This window comes from Oryx dammah, unplaced genomic scaffold (assembly GCF_014754425.2).
Source record: "Oryx dammah isolate SB20612 unplaced genomic scaffold, SCBI_Odam_1.1 HiC_scaffold_13, whole genome shotgun sequence".
NCBI lineage: Eukaryota > Metazoa > Chordata > Mammalia > Artiodactyla > Bovidae > Oryx > Oryx dammah.
Window position 1 is genome coordinate 12,604,035 of NW_024070197.1, and position 18,240 is coordinate 12,622,274.

At 56.9% G+C, this 18,240-nt stretch overlaps 2 protein-coding genes across 2 annotated transcripts; one reads left to right on the forward strand and one right to left on the reverse strand.

The window, feature by feature from the left end:
* Positions 1–1,869: 1,869 nt before the first annotated feature.
* On the reverse strand, positions 1,870–6,525 carry BLOC1S3 (biogenesis of lysosomal organelles complex 1 subunit 3). Its single transcript, XM_040252610.1, has 2 exons — positions 6,376–6,525; positions 1,870–5,926 (listed from the first exon to the last, which is right to left on the reverse strand). The coding sequence occupies exon 2, from the start codon at positions 5,916–5,918 to the stop codon at positions 5,316–5,318; it is 603 nt and encodes a 200-aa protein (XP_040108544.1). The 5' UTR covers positions 5,919–5,926; positions 6,376–6,525; the 3' UTR covers positions 1,870–5,315.
* TRAPPC6A (trafficking protein particle complex subunit 6A) lies at positions 6,521–16,535 on the forward strand. Its single transcript, XM_040252621.1, has 6 exons — positions 6,521–7,056; positions 14,251–14,318; positions 14,478–14,595; positions 15,066–15,149; positions 15,318–15,411; positions 16,234–16,535. The coding sequence occupies exons 1-6, from the start codon at positions 6,973–6,975 to the stop codon at positions 16,263–16,265; spliced, it is 480 nt and encodes a 159-aa protein (XP_040108555.1). The 5' UTR covers positions 6,521–6,972; the 3' UTR covers positions 16,266–16,535.
* The last annotated feature ends 1,705 nt before the right edge of the window (positions 16,536–18,240 follow it).

Consider the following 18,240-nt stretch of genomic DNA (forward strand, 5'->3'; position numbering starts at 1 on the left):
TTCTATGGTTCTGAACATGCCATTTATCTGTGTAACTAAGTTCACGTGAACCTCAAGGATTTCGGCTTATCAAGTAGCTTCTGTGTCATTATCAGTGATTGCACCTTAATGAAGTCCAGCGATCAGCCAAAAAACAAACAAAAAAAAGGAATGAACTATCCAGCCACGAAAAGATATGGAGGAAACTTAAATATTACTCAGCAAAAGAAGCCCATCTGAAAAGGCTACATACCGTAGGATTCCAACTATACAATACTCCAGAAAAGGCAAAACTGTGGAGACATTAAAAAGATCAGTTGTTGCCAAGGGGTTGGGGGACGGGAAGAAGGAAGAGAGTGCACACAGGATTAATTTTAGGGCAGGGAAACTATTCCGTATAGACATTCTACTGTAGATACCTATCATTTATACATTTGTCCAAACCTAGAGGACAAGGAATTGGCAACCCATTCCAGTATTCTTGCCTGGAGAAGTCCATGGACAGAGGAACCTGGCGGGCTATGGTCCATAAGCTCGCAGTCAGGACTCAACTAAGCATGCACAATAGAATGTATTAACAAATGTGAACTCTAAAATACAGACTTTGGGTGGTAATGATGTTGATGTAGGTTCATCGACTGTAACAAATGTACCACTCAAGTGTGGGATATTGATAGTGGGGGAGGCTGTGAGGGGCAGGGTTGGGGGCATTTGGGAATTCTCTGTACTTTCTACTCAATTGTGTTGTGAACTGCTCTAAAAACAAAACCAATTTTAAGATGTGTGTATGGCATAGGGATTACGTAGTTTTGTTTGCTTGCCTTGTTTTTGTTTTAGGTTTGTGCATTGAGAGGGCCTGGGAGTAGCAACCCAGCACCCACATCTTGGCTTCTAAACACCATTTCCACTAAAAGGAATGAGGGACCCATGCACAGATGGCTGACTCCAAGGTTGAGGCAGAGAAAAATACAAGATGTGCCTAGATCATCTCGTGCTAGTCAGCAAGAAAAGTATTCAAACAATGATGGAGAAATGTCAACAGGACACAGAAGCCAGCTCGAAAAGAGATCCTACTGGCCAAACTGGACACAATTTGAGCATCAAAGTAATGCGAGGAATGTATTATAACCCATTAAACAAAATAGGAATCTGGAACACTCCTGACGTGACCTCACCCTCCCCAGAGGGTCTTTGTGGCGGCTGCTGTTGTCTCAATCATTTATCCAAGGCAACATGAAAGAGAGGGACCAAAACAGTCAAAGCCTCTTTCACAATCCACTCCATCTACCTGTAGTGATTTCAAAATAGATCCACAAATGTGGACACTATCATTCAACAAACGTCCACGTCTCCTTCCCCTCCACTCCTGCCTTTGAATCTTGGCTGGACTTAGCGACTAGTTAGTAACTGAGAGAACATTCCCGAGTGCTTCTACTTTGTCCACTGAAATATATTTGGGGACTTTTCTGGCAGCCCATGGTTAAAACTCCGTGCTTTCAATGCAGGGGGCATGGATTTGATCCCTGGTTGGGAACCAAGATCCCACATGCTGAGTGGTGTGGCCAAAAAAGTTTTAAGTAAAAAAATTGAAATATATTTGGAGCTGAGCTGCCATGTAAGGAATCTGATTACTTAGGGACTGCCATGTTAGGAGGAAGCTTGAGCCATATGAGGAGGCCACTGATAGACACTTCAGTCAGCAAGCCTAATCTCTGAGTAAGCGTAGTCCAGGCACCTGAGTGAAATTGTGTGGGATCCTCTGTGCCAACCCACTTGCCAGCTGAACACCTTGAGTGACCTCCAAGGAACCAAAGAATTTTCCAGTTGAGCCTTGGTGGAATTCCTGACCCACAGAATCTGGGGCTTAATAAAATAGTTGTTTCCGGCCACTACGTTTTTGGTCATTTATTACAAAGAAATAAGTACCAGTATATTAGGCCAGAACCAGAATTCTTTGTCCCTGAAGACTTCGCAACAGTTTTCTATTCCTCAGATCCTGACTTTGTTCTTTCTTCCAGCTTCTCCAAGGCTGAAGTTGTGGAAAGGAGCCAGCAGCCCGCACTAGTTCATCACTTTGCCATCGGTGCGCCTGGCATCTTTCAGCTGTGGGTTTGTTTGGTCTGTGTTAGTCTGCTGTAACTCCGCACGAGGCCAGTTGAGGGCGTATCCCCTGGCTGCGGCCTTCGATCAGTTCATTTCTGGTTTCCTGGGCTGCTCTACAAGGGCAAACCCCAACCCTAATCAGGCCTGAAGAAAGGCCTGTGGTTATGAATTCCCTGAGGAAACAGTCCCTTTACGCACAGCCCAAGCCAAAATGGACAAGTTTCCTAAGTGTGCCTCAATGGCACCACGCCTTGCCTGGCCCAAGGTCCAGCAGCTGTTAAAATCCAAGGTTTTATATGATCCTGCAATCCCACTCCTGGGCATATATCCAGACAAAACTATAATTCAAAAAGACACGTGCACCCCAATGTTCATAGGAGCAGTACTTACAGCAGCCAAGACGTGAAGACAGCCTAACTGCCCACTGACGGGGGGTGGGTGAAGAAGATGCGACATGTCTACAACAGAGTATCACTCAGCCATAACAAAGAACGACATGCCATTTGCAGCAAACTGGCTGGACCTAAAAATGATCGTACTAAGTGAAGTTAAGTCACATAGAAAAATAAATACTATATGATATCACTTACATGTGGAATCTCAAACAGGACACAAGTGAACTTACTTACAAAACAGAGTAGACGCAAAGACATGGAGAACAGACTTGTAGTTGCCAAGAGGGTCGGGGAGCGAAGGATTGGGAGTCTGGGGTCAGCAGATGCAAACTATTATATATAGAATAAACAACAAGGTCCTGCTGTATAGCACAGGAAACTATATTCAATATCCTATGATAAACCATAATGGAAACGAACATAAAAAAGAACGTATATACACTCAATGGACATGAGTTTGAGCAAACTCCGGGAAACAGTGAAAGGCAGGGAAGCCCGGCGTGCTGCACGCAGTCCATGGGGTCACATGACTGAGCGTCTGAACAACAAAAATAACTGAACCACTTCGCTGTACAGCAGAAATGATCACAATGCTGCAAATCAACTGTACTTCAATAAAAAAAAAAAAAAACCCAAGGCTTTGAGTATCTGGTATTGGCAAATACTGTCAGGACAACTGCGGTTTGAAGCTACCTCTGCAATTTGGGTACAGATTTCCCATGCTCTGAGCTCAGCTGTACATTTAAAAGGACGTTTGGTTTCGAAACCAGTATTTCTGGGTCTTTTTCAGAGGCAACCACACTGCAGAAGCACCAGTCTGAGGCTCCTTCACAAAACACATTTACCAGATGGCATCTTTCTCTACTCGTTGGCTTTTCAATAAAGACCAAGGATTTTTACTTGGTTTAAAACTCCAGCTTTGTCTGGCCCCTGCTAGCACAGTCCTCACCACCCCCATCTCCCCTGGTCTCCCCATTCCAGTAGAGACTAGAAGGTATCACCCTCTTCTGTTGTTAAATAGGCTATGCCCTCTTCTGACTCAGGGCCTTTGCATATGCTGAGCACAACAGTTTTCCACCCCTCGCCATGTTTCACCTTTTTACACCTTCAGGGTTTTTTTTTACACCTCAAACTCACTCATCACTTCCTCACAGAAGCCATCTGACCATCCTCCAAACAAAGTCTGACAGATTTCAGTTACACTCTCACAAAACTCCTGCATTTCTTTAGGGCACTAACCACAATGCCAGAAAAATTACAGTCAAAGTATAAATTACAATTATTAAGACTATCCACTTATACAATATTTTCATGTCTGTCTTCCCCAGTGGATTGTCGGCTCTGAGAGGGCCCAGCCTGGGTGGGGCATCCCCAGGGCTTGGCTCAGGACAGGCGCAGAACAGGAGCTCAGTAAATGTGTGGTGAATGAACAAAACACAAGGAAGTACAGAACCAGGGGGAAAAAACTTGGGGCCCCAATCTCCTAGCCACAGGTCCACTTTCAGTCGGCCAGGTGGGAAGGATCCCTTTCTTGGGACTCACACTGGCAGTAGAATCGCCAACTGACCCGCCCGCCCCAGCTTAGATGGGGAGATAAGAGGAACTGATCATATCAGTGAATGTCTTGAGTTTTAATGAGTTTGCCATACAGTGCTCTTCCTTAGCACTTCTTCATCCTGGGAGCTCAGATCTCAGCTCAGGCTGGGATAAGAGAGTGGGGGAGGGGAATGCATGTGAATGGGACTGAGGGGCTGGGGCTGGGAGAAGAGGGAGCAGTGAGGAGGAGGAGGAGACAGAAGGAGCTAACCCAGAAATCCAAGCAGTTTAGCATCTACAGCATCCAAGGAACATAGTTAACAAAGTACACTTATCTGCGAAGTGGTGTCCTATTGCACATAAAGTTCCAGGGCAAGTCTGTACTGGGCCCTCAGTGCCTGCTGGGGGCACTCTCAGCCTGGTGAGTCAGGCCGAGGCCTGGAGCTCATACCTGGAGCTTGGGCAGAAGGCATAATCTTGGCCTGGGGGGTGGGAAGGATACACCAATTTGGGCCTGGAGGAGATGCCACCTTGGGCCTGGACAGCTGGAAGGGGGACCTCCTTGGGTCAGGAGGATATCTCATCTTGGACCTGATGAAGAAAATCATAGGGGATCCCTGGAGCCCAGAAGTAAGCAGGTAGTTTAAACAGAATGGGAGAAGCAGAAAGAAGCAGAACCAAAACTAAGGGTGGAGCTGGACCCAGGGAACAAGATCAAGCCAAGAGGGTACGGCTAAGCCCAAGGAGAAGGAGCCAAGAAGTGGCAGAGCAAGGACCATAAGGCGGAGATGGAATCAAGGCCAAGCCTGGGGAGCAGAAAAAGGGTCCCGGTTAGAGGGACAAAATTCCAGAAGTGGGGCAAGAAGGAGACAGAGCCAAGGGAGTAAAGGAAGATATCAGGGAACTGACTTTCAGCGCGATTCTGGCGCTCCCGTGGGGAGAAAGAAGCAGGTCCAGCCCCTGTGAACAGAAATCAAACTGAGGAAGGCAGAGAGCAAGGAAAGATGAGGCTCCGTGAGCTGTTAAGAGGGAGACAGATCCAAGGGCAGATAGGTACCCAGGAGCTGGAGTCAAGTTTTAGACACAAGCTCTGAACCAGGAAGCAAAGGCCAAGCCCAGGGGGGTAGGAACCAGAGCTACGGTCCAGCAGGGGGACACACACACACACATCATTATCCAGGGGCGAGGTTATCCCTGAGGGTGACAGCAAGATGGGTGGGTGGCTAAACAGAGCAGAGAGCCAGGTCAAGAGGCCGCAAGGCCTACCCCCAGGGCACAGTCAGTGGAGACAGTGGGTCACGGCTAGGCTCTCGGCCCCGGGTCTTGTTCAGGCTCGGTCCCGGGCACACCGCGGATGTCAGGCAGCAGGCGGCAGCTGGCCACGATGTCCAGACGCTCCGCCAGCGCGCAGAGGTCCCCCCTCGCCAGACGCACGCTGTGGGCTGCGGCTAATCCCGCTGCCTGGGCAGCCGCCAGCCTACCGGCCAGGGCGGCCACATCACGGCCCGCGCGACGGTACACGCCGCTCACCGCGGCCGCTACGTCGTGGTCCAGCCGCGCCTGGCTCTCAGCCAACCGGAGCTGCAGCAGCGAGCGCGCAGGGGCGGGCGCCGGGGCCTCCTCCTCCGCCCAGGCCTCCCCGGCCGTCTCCCGCTGCACCACGAGCGGAGGCAGGTCGCGCGGCGCGGCCTTTGGCTCCGGCTCCGGGTCCGAGTCGGTCTCTGCAGCCTCCCCAGCCACTCGCAGTCCCGTGGGGCGGCCGCGCGTTGGGCCCGAGGGGCCCAGGTACAGCTCCTCCTCCTCCGACGAGGACGCAGAGAGATCCGAGTCCGACTCGGCCGCTTCCCCCTGCACCAAAGTCTCAGGCCTCCGCAGCGGCCTCCGCCGACGACTCTGAGACTCCATGGCGCGAGCTAGGGAGAAGACGCGGGAAAGGATGATATGAGAGGAGGGCGCCGTGCCGTGGTTAAAAGCCGCAGTTTCTGGATTCTCACCTCCTCCACTATCTTAACAATTTGGGGTCACTGCCTGCCTGCGGTTCAGTTTCTGCAAACTAATGATGGTAGGAACTACTGGATTCTGCCTCTTCAGTGTACTGATGGGAAAACTGAGGACCACCAGCTCGATCAAGACTCTGAGACACGAGGTCCCGGAATCCTAAACTCTTCCCGATTTAGCTTCCTAGCAGAGGCCACACCCTCCACGCTGATCTCTTAGCCTGTGACGGATTCGGAAGCACACGGGTTTCTGAGCCGCTCGGGAATCAGGGACTCCCATCACAGAAAGGGTAACAGTCCAAATGGACTCGGGGGAGGATGCAGAAGGGGCAGGGGGAGGCGAGCGTTATCACCGAAGACCGTACCGGGTCACCAGAGCTCCGAGCCTGCGGGATCCTCTACCTATCCGAAGTGCGGCGTCTTTACCGAGGAGCGCGGCAGCCCCAACCAATAGCGGAGAAAGTTGGGCGGGTGTTGGCGGCCTATCACCTGGGCCGCCCAGCTACCAACCAGGAAGTAAGCCCTCCGGACCAGATGTTGGGGCTTCTGTAAAGAGCCACGTGAATAAGGGCACGGCCAATAGGAAAGCGGTTGGGCTGGCGCTTCCGGGTTGTGCTGCGAGAAGAGTGGACAAATAGAGAGTCTAAAAGAAGAGCTGTCACGTGTAACCAGCGACTCGACCAATGGAAACGCTCGCAGACCCGGAAACGGTGAAGAAACAGCAGGAAGGGCAGAGGTGCTTGTCACGTGCGGCCGTTACAGACAAAGCAGGCCCTCCCCCTAGACTCCCGGGTTCACGCGCGCACCACGAGAGCCCAGGAAAGGAAGGCGGGGCTAGCCTGAAACACCAATGGAAGCAGGAGTGGGTGGGCCGCACTTAAGAAGCAGGAGGCGGGGCTTGCCCAACTGGGCCAATGAGAACACGAGACGCTGAGCGGTTGTTAGGCGACTGAGACCCGCTCATGGCGGACCCGGTACTGTTCGAGTTTCTGCACACCGAGATGGTAGCGGAGCTGTGGGCTCAAGATCCAGACCCCGGCCCCGGGGTGAGCGCCGGGTCCTGGTAGGGAGGAGCCACGGGCCACGGCTGGAAAGCCAGTCGAGGCCCCCGGGAGGCGCGGAGGGCGCGGCAGCTGCCCGGGCCGAATACCCGCCCAGCCCCTGATGGCGGGGAGACCTCCACTGCGGGCTTCCGCCTTTGCAAAGCCGAGTCCGGACAGGGCCGGCCTCGCGGGTTACTCCTAGAACTGTGCGAGACAGCTCGGGGACAAGCTCCTAGCTCAAAACCTGACACAGAGTAAGAGGGTAGTAATTACGATTGCTTGATATATATTGAGGACTTACTGCCCGGGTTAAATCCCGCCTGCGCCACTCACCCTGGGTGTGAAAGCCAGTGATTCGATCTGCGTGCCTCAGTGTACCCCCTTGTAAAATGGGATCATAACAGCACCTAAGACTCGGTGAGACATTCATTCAACAAACTGAGCACTTACTGTTCCCCAGGCACTTGTTTCCTTGTCCTCACAAAGCTTAACCTTTTAGTAGGGAATTTCCACCAACAATGGGCTTCCCAGGTGACTCAGTGGTAAAGAATCCACCTGCCACTGTAGGAGACGTGGGTTAGATCCCTGGATCGGGAAGATCCCCTGGAGGAGGAAATGGCAACCCCCTCCAGTATTCTTGCAGGGAAAATATCACGGACAGAGGAGCTTATCGGACTGGGGTCACAGAGTTGAACACAACTGAGCGGGACACCCACGCGAACAATAAAAATAGCAATAAATGTGCCACCTGCTAGTGAGAAGTCCTATAAAGAAAACTTGAGTAGAATCAGGGAAAGAAAAGGGATGGAGTGGTGGATGGTGGAGGGAGGCCTTTCTGAGGAAAAGCAGCAGCAAGCCCTGGGGATAAGTAGGGAGGAAGAACATTCCAGGCAAGAGGAGGCCTTAGACCGTGCTTGGAATTTTGAAAGTTGGTCCTTAGGAAAAATGCTTAAGACTTTAAAGCACTTAGTGCCATGTCTAACACATAAGTGAAAGTGAAGTTGCTTAGTCGTGTCCGACTCTGCAACCCGTGGACTGTAGCCTACCAGGCTTCTCCGTCCATGGGGTTCTCCAGGCAAGAATACTGGAGTGGGTCACCATTTCCTTCTCCAGGGGATCTTCCCGACCCAGGGATCGAACCCGGGTCTCCTGCATTGGAGGCAGACGCTTTAACCTCTGAGCACCAGCCACCTCTGTGCCCGTCTAACACATAATCAGCCCTCAAAACATGGAGCTCTGTTTTAAAATCTGGTACTAAGAAGAAAGGGTGAGGGAGAAAGCAGATGCTTAATAAGTGGGTGCTATGCCCACTTCTTTCATTATTATTCTATCATCATCATCAATATGCAAGACATTTTTATTGATGTATGTTTCCTTCCCAATCCAGGAGCCCTAACAAGGCTGTTGCTTGTTAGCATCCCAACATAGATTCAACAAACTCTTAACTATTAAAACATGCAAGGTGCCAGGCCTTGCTGTAGGGGCTGGAGATTACTCAGCAAACCATGCAAAACCCTTGCCTTGTGGAGCTTACGTTGTAGTGGGGGAAACAGACAAATCAGATAAATGCATCTATATTGTACCTTGGGGAAATGCTATGAGAACGATAACACTTGGGAGAGGAATGTGCACTGGCCTGTGTCAGGGAGAGGGTTTCAGTGTCCCAGCACCCCATCCATCCTGGCATTCAAACAAGGAACCCAAGGGTCTGCAATAACCACCTTCAGCCATCAGCCAGGCCCAGCCTGTTCCACTGTCTAAATACAGTTCCCATCTGTCCCCTCCCTGTTGCAGTGTGGCTTCCCTCCCCTCTACTCCATACCCGCCCCCTTCTTCATCTTCCAGCTTATTTTACCTGCCACGTCGATACTACGTCGACGTCTATTAATCCTTCAGTTCGAATGTCCCTTCCTCAGGGAAGCCCTGAGTGGAAGTGGGGGTATCTCTGTTCCGTTTGCACGTTCCCCCCCAACGCCACCATATGAACCTGAATTATGATCCTTTAGTTACTGCCATCTCCTCTGCCAGGCTCCATGCTTTGCGCTGTGGGCAGGGACCAGGTCCTCAGAATAGATGTATATATTTTTAAATTTATTGTTTGTTTGGTTTTGGCTGTGCTGTGTCTTTGTTGGTGCACTTGGGCTTTCTCCAGTTGCGGTGAGCAGGGGCTACTCTGGTTGCGGTGCCTCTCACTGGTGTGGCTTCTCTGGTGGAGCATGGGCGCTGGAGTGTGCAGGCCCCAGTGTTTGTGGCACACGGGCTCAGTAGATGTGGTGCACGGGCTTAGCTGCCCCACGGTGTGTGAAACCTCCCAGGACCAGGGATTGAACCCGTGTCCCCTACACTGACAGGCGGATTCTTTACCACTGGACCACCAGGGAAATCCCAGTGTGGATCTGTTGAAGAAGTGAGCGCAGCCCCTGTGCCGTGGAGGGTGAGGGTGGGGACTGGGTTCACTTATATTGTGGCCAATAGTAACGCCCACCAGGTGCCCGCAGGGGCCTCACCTTCCTGATTCCATTTGATCCACCTAACAACCCACGGAGGTCAGCATGATCCTCCCCACTTTGTAGGCGAGGAACAGAGGCTTTGATGGATGGAGGCTTTGCTGTCAAGTGGCAGAGTCAGGAATGTAACTGGGCCTCCCACTCCCAAAACCTGTGCTATAAACTCTCACCTGTTTCAGCATCTTCCCTGACACTCTTGGGAGGATTTTGATGTGGCCAAGCAAGTGTGGGGGACACGCGGTTACTCAGCTTTGCTCAGCATAGGGTTTTCAGAGCGTGAGTGTGCCCATGACCTTTGGCAATGGCTCTCTGCCTGGCTGCCTCCGTGGCCCCAATGCTGGGGTCCCTGCACCAGGGATTCCGGCAGAGCTGGGCTGGGAGGTGGCCTGGACATTGGGCCTCAGAGCTCCTGGGTGGTTCCCGTGTGCAGCCAGAGTGAGGACTGCCATCTCCTCACATTCCTTCAAGCTGGCAAACCCTGTTCCTCAGCGGCACATCGTGGGCAGCTGCCTGGTTTTCCCACAGTCTTTTCTCTTTTGCCCCACCCGGCCCCTCCCCTCTCTGCTCCTTCTTTTTGGTCCAGCAAGTGTCCTGTCTGCCTCTTGGATACTTCTCGTGGCTCCAGCACAGTGCTTTATCTGATTTAGTTCTCAGAACAGCGCTCCAGGGTTGACGTTATTATCCCATTTTACAGGAGAGGGACTGAGGCACCAGACAGGAAGAGCTTTTCCGGGATCAGAGGCAAAATCAGGACTCGGGCGTCTGGGTCAGAGCTTGTCTGTGGCAGCAGCCCCACCAGCCCCAGAGCCCCTTGAGGAAAGCAGTGGTGGCTGGTTCATCTCTGTCCCCGGCGCCAGGCGCCACAGGCATTGTTTAGGGCTTTTTGACCTGCACGTCCTGCCTGGTTATTTGTAGCTGTTGAATGGATTCTCCTGGAGGGTTACGGCTTGAGTGGAAGGCTGGCTGGAGGAACAGGAAGGTCTAAGGGCCTTTGTTATCTGAGCAGGAAAAGTTCCGGGAGGAAGAGGCAGAGGAGGAGGAGGAAAAGGAGGCGGCTGTGGTTTGTCCATCTCAGGAGTTTTGACGATAAGGGGAACCTGTGGGCAAAGGAATGAAGCCTGCGTGGGAATGAGCTGTCCTCTGGAGGCCCAGGAACAGCCGTGAGGGCCGGGCCCTTGACCATCGAAGCCCAGTGGGCGCTCAGCCAGCACCTTCTCTCAGGAGGGCCTGGGCGGGGGGTGGAGCAGCCATCAGATACAGTCCTTGTCCTCAGGCCGGAGCCTGGGAAACCACCTGCTTCCTGGAAAAGTGCATGGCATCGGGGCGTGGTGCCTCTGAGGCCGCAGAGCCGCAGTGGGGCCTCTGTGAGCCAACTGGGGCTCTGTCCTGAGGGTGGTGGGGGCTGTAGAAGGTTTAAACTGAGGTCGCTGGGCTCAGATTTACTTCTTCGGAGGTCCTCCCTGGCCACGTGGGTGAGATGGGACGGAGACTGGGCGGGGAAGGAAGGGGCAGACAGACGGGGGACTGGGCGAGCTCTCCCGAGTGTCAGCGGAGAAGGTGGGATCTGCAGTTGTCCTGGAGACTTCCTGGGTGGATGATGGGGGAGAAGACTAGCGACAGGTTGGGAGGTGTGCTCTCACCCGGTCACTCTCCATACTTCCTCTTTTTAAAGAAAAAAAAAAAGATTATTTCTTTGGCCACACCGAGTCTTAGTTGTAGCACGCCGGATCTTCGGTCTTTCAGTTGCTGCACACGAGATCCTTAGTTGTGGCATGTGGGATCTAGTTCCCTGATCAGGGATCGAACCCGGGTCCCTCTCACTGGGAGCTCAGAGTCTTAGCCACTGGACCACCAGGGAAGTCCCCTCACCATACTTCCTTTGCATCTTCTGGGGCCATTGACGCTGGGGAAGCCAGAAGTCATCCCTTCTCCCTGTGCTTAAGGCAGGACCTGGGCTGCCCTACCCTGGAACCTCACAAATAACTGAGGGGCCCGGCACGCAGCCCCCCCACCCAGCAGTCCAGGACGGCACGGGGGAGGCAGTGTGGTTTCCCGGTCTCGTGTTCCTCCTGCTCGGAGCTCTGTGGCCCTTTTCAGCCTGGACGCCTGAATCTGCCTTTAGCCGAGCACAGCTGAGCACGTTTTCCTCTTTCAGCGTGTCTTCTCCCGTTGTTGTTCCATCTGTGGTGCTCAGAGGAATCGTAAACTTTCTGGGTCTCTCTCCATGTGTCAGCTTTTCTTTTCTTTTCTTTTTTTTTTTGCCCTTAACAATCTGTGAGGTTTTAGCGACTTTTTAGAGTTCTCTCTTTTTCGGCTCCCTTGCAGAGAGATTCGTTTTGTCCACCACAGTCATTTTCACGCATGCTCCCTTGTCAGCTCGTCCCTTCCTCAGAGCGCCCGTGGTGCTCGTGGGTGCCCTTGGTGCCCACACTAAATAAGCCTTCCCTGAGGGGGTCCCCCTGCCCTGCTTCTCCCATCACCTCAGTTCCTCTCCGTGAGCTCTCGTGTAAACCGGATGCGGGGAGCCCAGAAACGCACTGGCTCTGGGCCGGGCTCCAGAGGCTCAGGACAGGATGGGAGAGGCCCCCCGCCCATCACTAGCAGTGATGACCCCCTAGTGTGGAGGAGCTTTTGCAGGGCCTGGGGTGTGCCAGCCCTGCCGCCCTCCCCTCCCCCAAAACCCACCCCCTGTCACACTTCCTCCCCCGCCCCTCCCCACCGCCTCTCCTCCGCCCTGCTGGCCTTATGTCCCCTCTCCCTCCCACCCCCAGTCTCTGCACTGCAGCAGGTATTTACCTGGCCTCTTTAGAGGGCTGGGACCGTGGGGCCAACAGCAACAGCTGCTGTGCTGCGAGCTGCCGGTCACCCACCCCTGGGAGATTGGGCCCCCACCTTAACCCTGTCAGCAGCTTGTCATCCCCACTAGGCACGGTGTGCGAGCTCTGGATGGGAGCTAGGAAGTGACCGCAGGATGAATGGGGGAGTCCTGGGAACACAGGTGTGCTGGGTCAAAGTGGAGCCCCGTCCGGCCCCCTCCAGGAGTTCCCCTGAGCAGGGAGGTGATGCAAGAGCAGCAGAGGCCTGTCGAGGGCCAGGCAGGGAACCAGGTGCTGAGATTCGTCCGCCCATAGAACAGAGCCCCTCCTTTGTGGGCTTTTCCTTTCCTTTTGCCATCCCCAGCTTATCAGCAGGCTGACAGGTACAGAGGCTGCAAATGACGACAGTACCACTTCCCCAGCCCGACTCGGGGTGCTTGGCTCGCACTTATCCACTCCTTTAATCCTCATGAGGGCCCTGGGAAGGTCCTCATTTTACACGGGAGGACACTGAGGCACAGGACAGCTGGCCACTGCCCCAGGCCCACAGCTGGTAAGGATCCGGACCCTGGACCCAGCCACCAGGCACGTGTTCCCCTTGCTGCCCTCACACCTGAGCTCAGACCTCGAACACCTTAGTCATCAAGTCAGCCTACCCCCCCGAGGCCAGCCCTGCCGTGCTGGAGGACACCAGAGAACACACGCCGGCGTCATGGGCAGGAAGCTGTGTCCTTCCCCAGGCCCGGTTCCCACAGGAGGAAGGCGGAATGGCGGGCTAGGGTGTGGGTGTCACGTGGCCCAGCAGAGGAGGGGGCCGTCACGCGGGGCACCTCTGCTCCGGCTCCCCACCCACTCCTGGCACCTCCCCTCAGCCGACGTCAGCCCTTGCCACTTCCCTGGGGCACGGACAGCTGCGAGTGTTGCCCTGATCACCTGCCCATCAGCCACCTACATGCAGGAGCCGGACCTGCTCAGGGCCGAAGGTGCCTCTGGGAGGTCTGACCTAACCCCTCTGTGCCCCGGTCTCCAGATGTGAAACACAACCTACCTTATGGGGCTGTTAAACAAGGGGGTCTACACAAGGCAGCTGGCAGAGCGTAGGCCCAGGTCCCAATTCCTCACTTTGCTCATTCAGCATGTTCTCACATGCCCCCAGTGTGTGCCTGGCCCCCCTAACGCCGTCTTGGCGTTTCTGCTGCTCAGCTCTCTCTGGGTCACACAGATCGGCAACATACACAGGCCGGCTCTCCTCCAGCCACGCTCCAGGACAAGTGGACAGACACCAAGTGCAGCTTCCTGCCGCTCGCTTCCCACGCCTCAGCACCCCCACCGTGGGACCCTGGCCTGGCCCCCCGGAAGGCCACTTGGCCACCCCTGCCTCCCCTGAGCCCCTGCGGGTCACTCCCAGGAGTCTCGGCTCATATTTAAGGCCTCATAATCACAGTTGACGTTTCAGCCGCCTGCTGGCCCATCTGGGGGCCCACCCCTGTGGCCCCTTCACTGCAGCCCCCTTGCTCACCATATGAGCCCCAGGGCAAGTCACCTTGAGTTTCTGGGGTGACGAGAGTGCTATCCCACAGGGTGTTTAAGGACGGACGCTGAAAGTACACTCAGGAAGTGATGGGAGTTGCAAGGAAAGACAACGGGCGAGGCTGAGCCTGGGCAGGACCCCCATGTTTCCTGGAGTGAGGGCGAGCAGAGCCTGAGGGCTGGTGTAGTCTGCGGAGCCAGCCTGCCACTCAGGAAGCCCTCTATCCTGGGTCTTGTCTCCCCGCACCAGCAGGGATGCACAAGCCCCCCTCAGCTGCTACACCGGCTGGCTCCTGGCTGGAGGTGGCCGAGGGCCCCTGAGCCTCCCTTCCCTGGCCTTCTAGGGACAGAAGACCAGCCTGTTGGTCCTGGAGGGCATGGGCTTCCGTGTGGGCCAGGCCCTGGGCGAGAGGTGAGAGGCGGGCAGGACTCGCAGTGGGCTCCCTTCCTGGGCAAACGGGTGGGGAGGGTGCCTCGCTCTACATAGGATCCTGAGCCGGTCTCCTCCCTGTTCCTCACCCCGGGGCTCCCCCAGCCCGGCCCCCATGGTGTCTGCCACTTCCCCTTGCAGGCTGCCCCGCGAGACGCTAGCCTTCAGGGAAGAGCTGGACATCCTCAAGTTCCTTTGCAAAGACCTGTGGGTGGCCGTGTTCCACAAGCAGATGGACAGCCTCCGCACCAACCACCAGGTGTGTGCCCCCCAGGCAGACAGCGGGCAGAGGCCGGAGCCCTGGGAACTTAGGGCAGTCACAGCAGGCCCAGCCCCCCTTGGGGCCTCCCCACAAGCCCCCCCCAGGACAGGCCCCTCGAGGCTGGCGGCCGTGCCTCGGCCTGACGCGGCTTGTCTGCACCCGAGCCTCGTTCCCATTAGGCGCCCACGCTGGGCCCGGCTGGTGGCCCAGTGGCCTGGGCTGTATCTTTCAGGCACCCTGGAAATTGTGCAGCAGGGGCGTGGAGGGGAGGACACCAGGCCCTGGTCGGAGGGTCCACGGGTCCTCGTACAGCCCAGAAGGACGGCTAAGACTGACCACAGCCGTTTTGAGGGAAGGGTCCTTCCGGACCTCAGGGTGGCGGCGCTGGGCCCTTGCCTCCCCTCCCTGCCCCCACCAGGAAGGTACAGGTGCCACATCGGCTCCCTGGGACCCTCCTCTATCCCCAGGGGACCTACGTCCTGCAGGACAACAGCTTCCCCCTCCTCGTCCGGATGGCCTCGGGTCTGCAATACCTGGAGGAAGCGCCCAAGGTACCGGGCGTGATTCCAGCCTGGGGCAGAGGCCTCTTCCCAAGCCCAGGACCCTGGGAGAGGGAGGCGGACCCACTCCACCCCGCTGTGAACCCTCAAGCCCGCGTGGCCCCGGGGTGTTGGCCTCCCCCTGCTCTGCCCACGGTGACCCGTGTCCCCCGCCCCTAGTTCCTGGCCTTCACCTGCGGCCTCCTGCGTGGCACCCTCAGCACCCTGGGAGTCAAGAGCCTGGTCACCGCCTCCGTGGCAGCCCTGCCCGCCTGTGAGTTGGGGTGGGGGGGTTTCCCATCCCTCAAGTGTGCCAGGGGGGCCCCCCTGCTCCCAGGGGCCGCAGAGGTGGAGCCGGGCCACCCAGCCCCACTGCAGATGGGAATCTATGGCCCAGAGAGCTGAAGTTACAGGCCCAGGCCACGCAGCAGGTGCGGCCCATCCACGGCCCTGCCCCCGATGTCCTCCTAGACTGCCTCCCTGGGCGTGCCAGCCTGGCGGGGAGAGCCGACGACAAGGATCTGGGCTAGTGTTTTCCAGCACTCTTCCCAGCGCAAGAACCCAGGTGGACACAATAGGAGTCACCTGGGTGCAGTGGGGGGGCGGTGCTGGGCTGAGGGGCTCCAAAGGCAGCCAGTGTGAGGGGGTGTCCTCCTGACCCCGGGGCCCCGCTGGCCCACAGTGCCCGCCATCGGACAAGCCGAGGCCCCACCCTTCCCTGGGGGCTGCCTGCAACCAGCCCTCCACGCACCCTTCCCTCGGGCGTCTTCCCTTCTGCCGGTCCCCAGGGCCACACATCATGGGGGACTGGGGCCCGAGCTGGGAGGATCTGAGCCACATGTGCCACTGAAACTGGGCCAGGCTCCTCCCCCACAACCTACGTGCCTGACCTGCTGCCTGCCCTTCGTGCCCCCAGCCACCCACACAGCCCTGGGGCACAGGCCGGGGGTGGGGCTAGGGCACCACCATCTATGATGTCCAACCAGGGCCACCCAGGCTGAGGGCACTGGGCCTGGGTGAACGGCTCGGAGCAGCTGGGGTGCCACCTCTCCCCTCCGGCCCCAGCCTCGAGCTCAGGCCAGCCCTTCTCTTCCAGGTAAGTTCCAGGTGGTGATCCAGAAACCTTGAGGAGCCCCAGGTCCCACTCCCAGGCGAGCTTCACGGCACCCCGGCCCAGAGAACCCCGCTGCTGCCTGTGCTGGGGGCTGGTGCTGGGGAGACCCGGGTCCCCGCACTGCAGGGTGTCACAGATGCCCCACAGATGGGTGTCAGAGGGAGGTGGGGTGTCCTGGGGGCCAGGTGGTCCCCGCGGCATTCGGGGCCGGTGTGGAGGGGGTCCGCATCACACGTGTCCCTCCACAGGGCAGGCGCTCAATAAAGGTTCTATAAGTGGAACCAGACTCAGAGTGGAAGGCGGGGGGGCGCTCTAGAGTGCTGGGCGCAGGGGCAAAGCGACTGTGTGTGTCACGGGCCCAGTGTGAAAGTACCCTGCCGAGGTACTCCCTGCTGAGTCCCCTCCTCCCCAGCCTCAGCCCTGTGGCTGGCCGCCTCCCGCCCCGCATACCTGGCAGGGGAGGGTGGCCCCCAGCACGGGTGGCCTTGCCAGCATGGACAAGTCTGGGGCTGCTCTCTGCTCAGCGGGGCCCAAAAAACGGACCTCTCCCTGGGAGCGGGGCCAGCGGCCCCTGGAGTTGCTGCCAGGTGTGGGCTGGCCTGGGGGGCCACCAGGAACAAGGATGGGTGAGTGGGTGGGCCAAACACCCTCCGCTCCCCTAACACACACACACACACACACACTCTATCGAATACAAGCTTCACATGCCTGGAGGATGCGAGTCATACCCAGAACAATGGCCCCGCTGACTAGTCTCTGGGCAGTTCAGCCTCCGTGCCCATACCCCACCCCCTGCCACCACCTCCCGTGTTTACATTCATAGCATCTGGGGGCATCACCCATTTGGACTCTGCCACTCGCTGCCTGAGGTGGGTAAGTACCCCGGCCTCAGAGCTGTAACCTGAGGCTGGGATCGACCCGAATGGGAGGAGGAGGGGTCCCCTTGCCTAAGACCCCCCCAGGGGCTGGGGCTCCTCTGCCTCCATAGTGTCTGGTGCAGACACCGCAGGCAGCCCCTTCCCCAGCACACACAGCCGAGCCCCGCAGTCCCTGGGTTGCCTCTGAGCCTTAGCACAGGCCTTTCCTGCCTGGCCCCCTCCCCAAGCTCCTACTCCAGCAGCCTGCAGCCTCCGCTGCCCACCAAATCCCCTGCAGCGGTGCCCACTCGAGCTTCCCTGTGGGGCCCTGGCTAGGGGCTGGCACTGTCCAGGATGAGTCCTAGATGAATCTCGGTCACTCAGCTAAACTCTGCAGGCGGCGGGCGGGGGTGGGGGAGCGGGGGAAAGGCCCAGCGGCAGTCCAGAAGGAGCCGCCAGAGACCCTCCCACCCCTGACAGACACGCCAGCCTGGCCTCCTTGCTCAGGACGGGAGGGCGGGGGGTAGAGTCCTGAGCTGGAGGAGGATGGGGAGGAAGAAGCTGCTGGGAGGCCTGGCGAAAAGGGAAGGAGACATAGCTGGGCTGCAGGGGGTGGCGTCTGGTCACTGCGTGCCTCGAAGGGCCCGTAGGTGTCCTCTCTCGTCCCAGGCGCTGCTCGGGGATTGCCTCCCCCACCTCCTGGGGGAAACCTCTGCTGGGGCCATCACCCCAGCAGCAGCCACAGGGAGACCAACAGCAGCCACAGGGAGACAGGACCCTGGAGAGCGGAGAGGCCCCCCTCCAAGGTATCTAAGATGCCTCCTCCTCACCCCCACCCCCCAAGAATATCTGCAAGGTGCCTTCACTACAGGGCACAAAACGCTGCCTGCAAAGCCCGGCTCGGCCTCCCTAAGACCTGGGCCAGGGGACTCTGTTGGTCCTGTTTGCTCATCTGTAGGGCAGGCCTCACCCTCGCCCCGCGGCGGCATGGTCCAGGGAGAGGGCGTTACTGTAGAGAAGGGCGTGGGGAGTTCCCTGGTGGTCCAGCGGTTTAGGACCCTGTGCTCTCACGGCCGGGCCGGGTCCTGGCTGAGGACCTCGGATCTCACAAACCATGTGTTGGGCCCCAAAA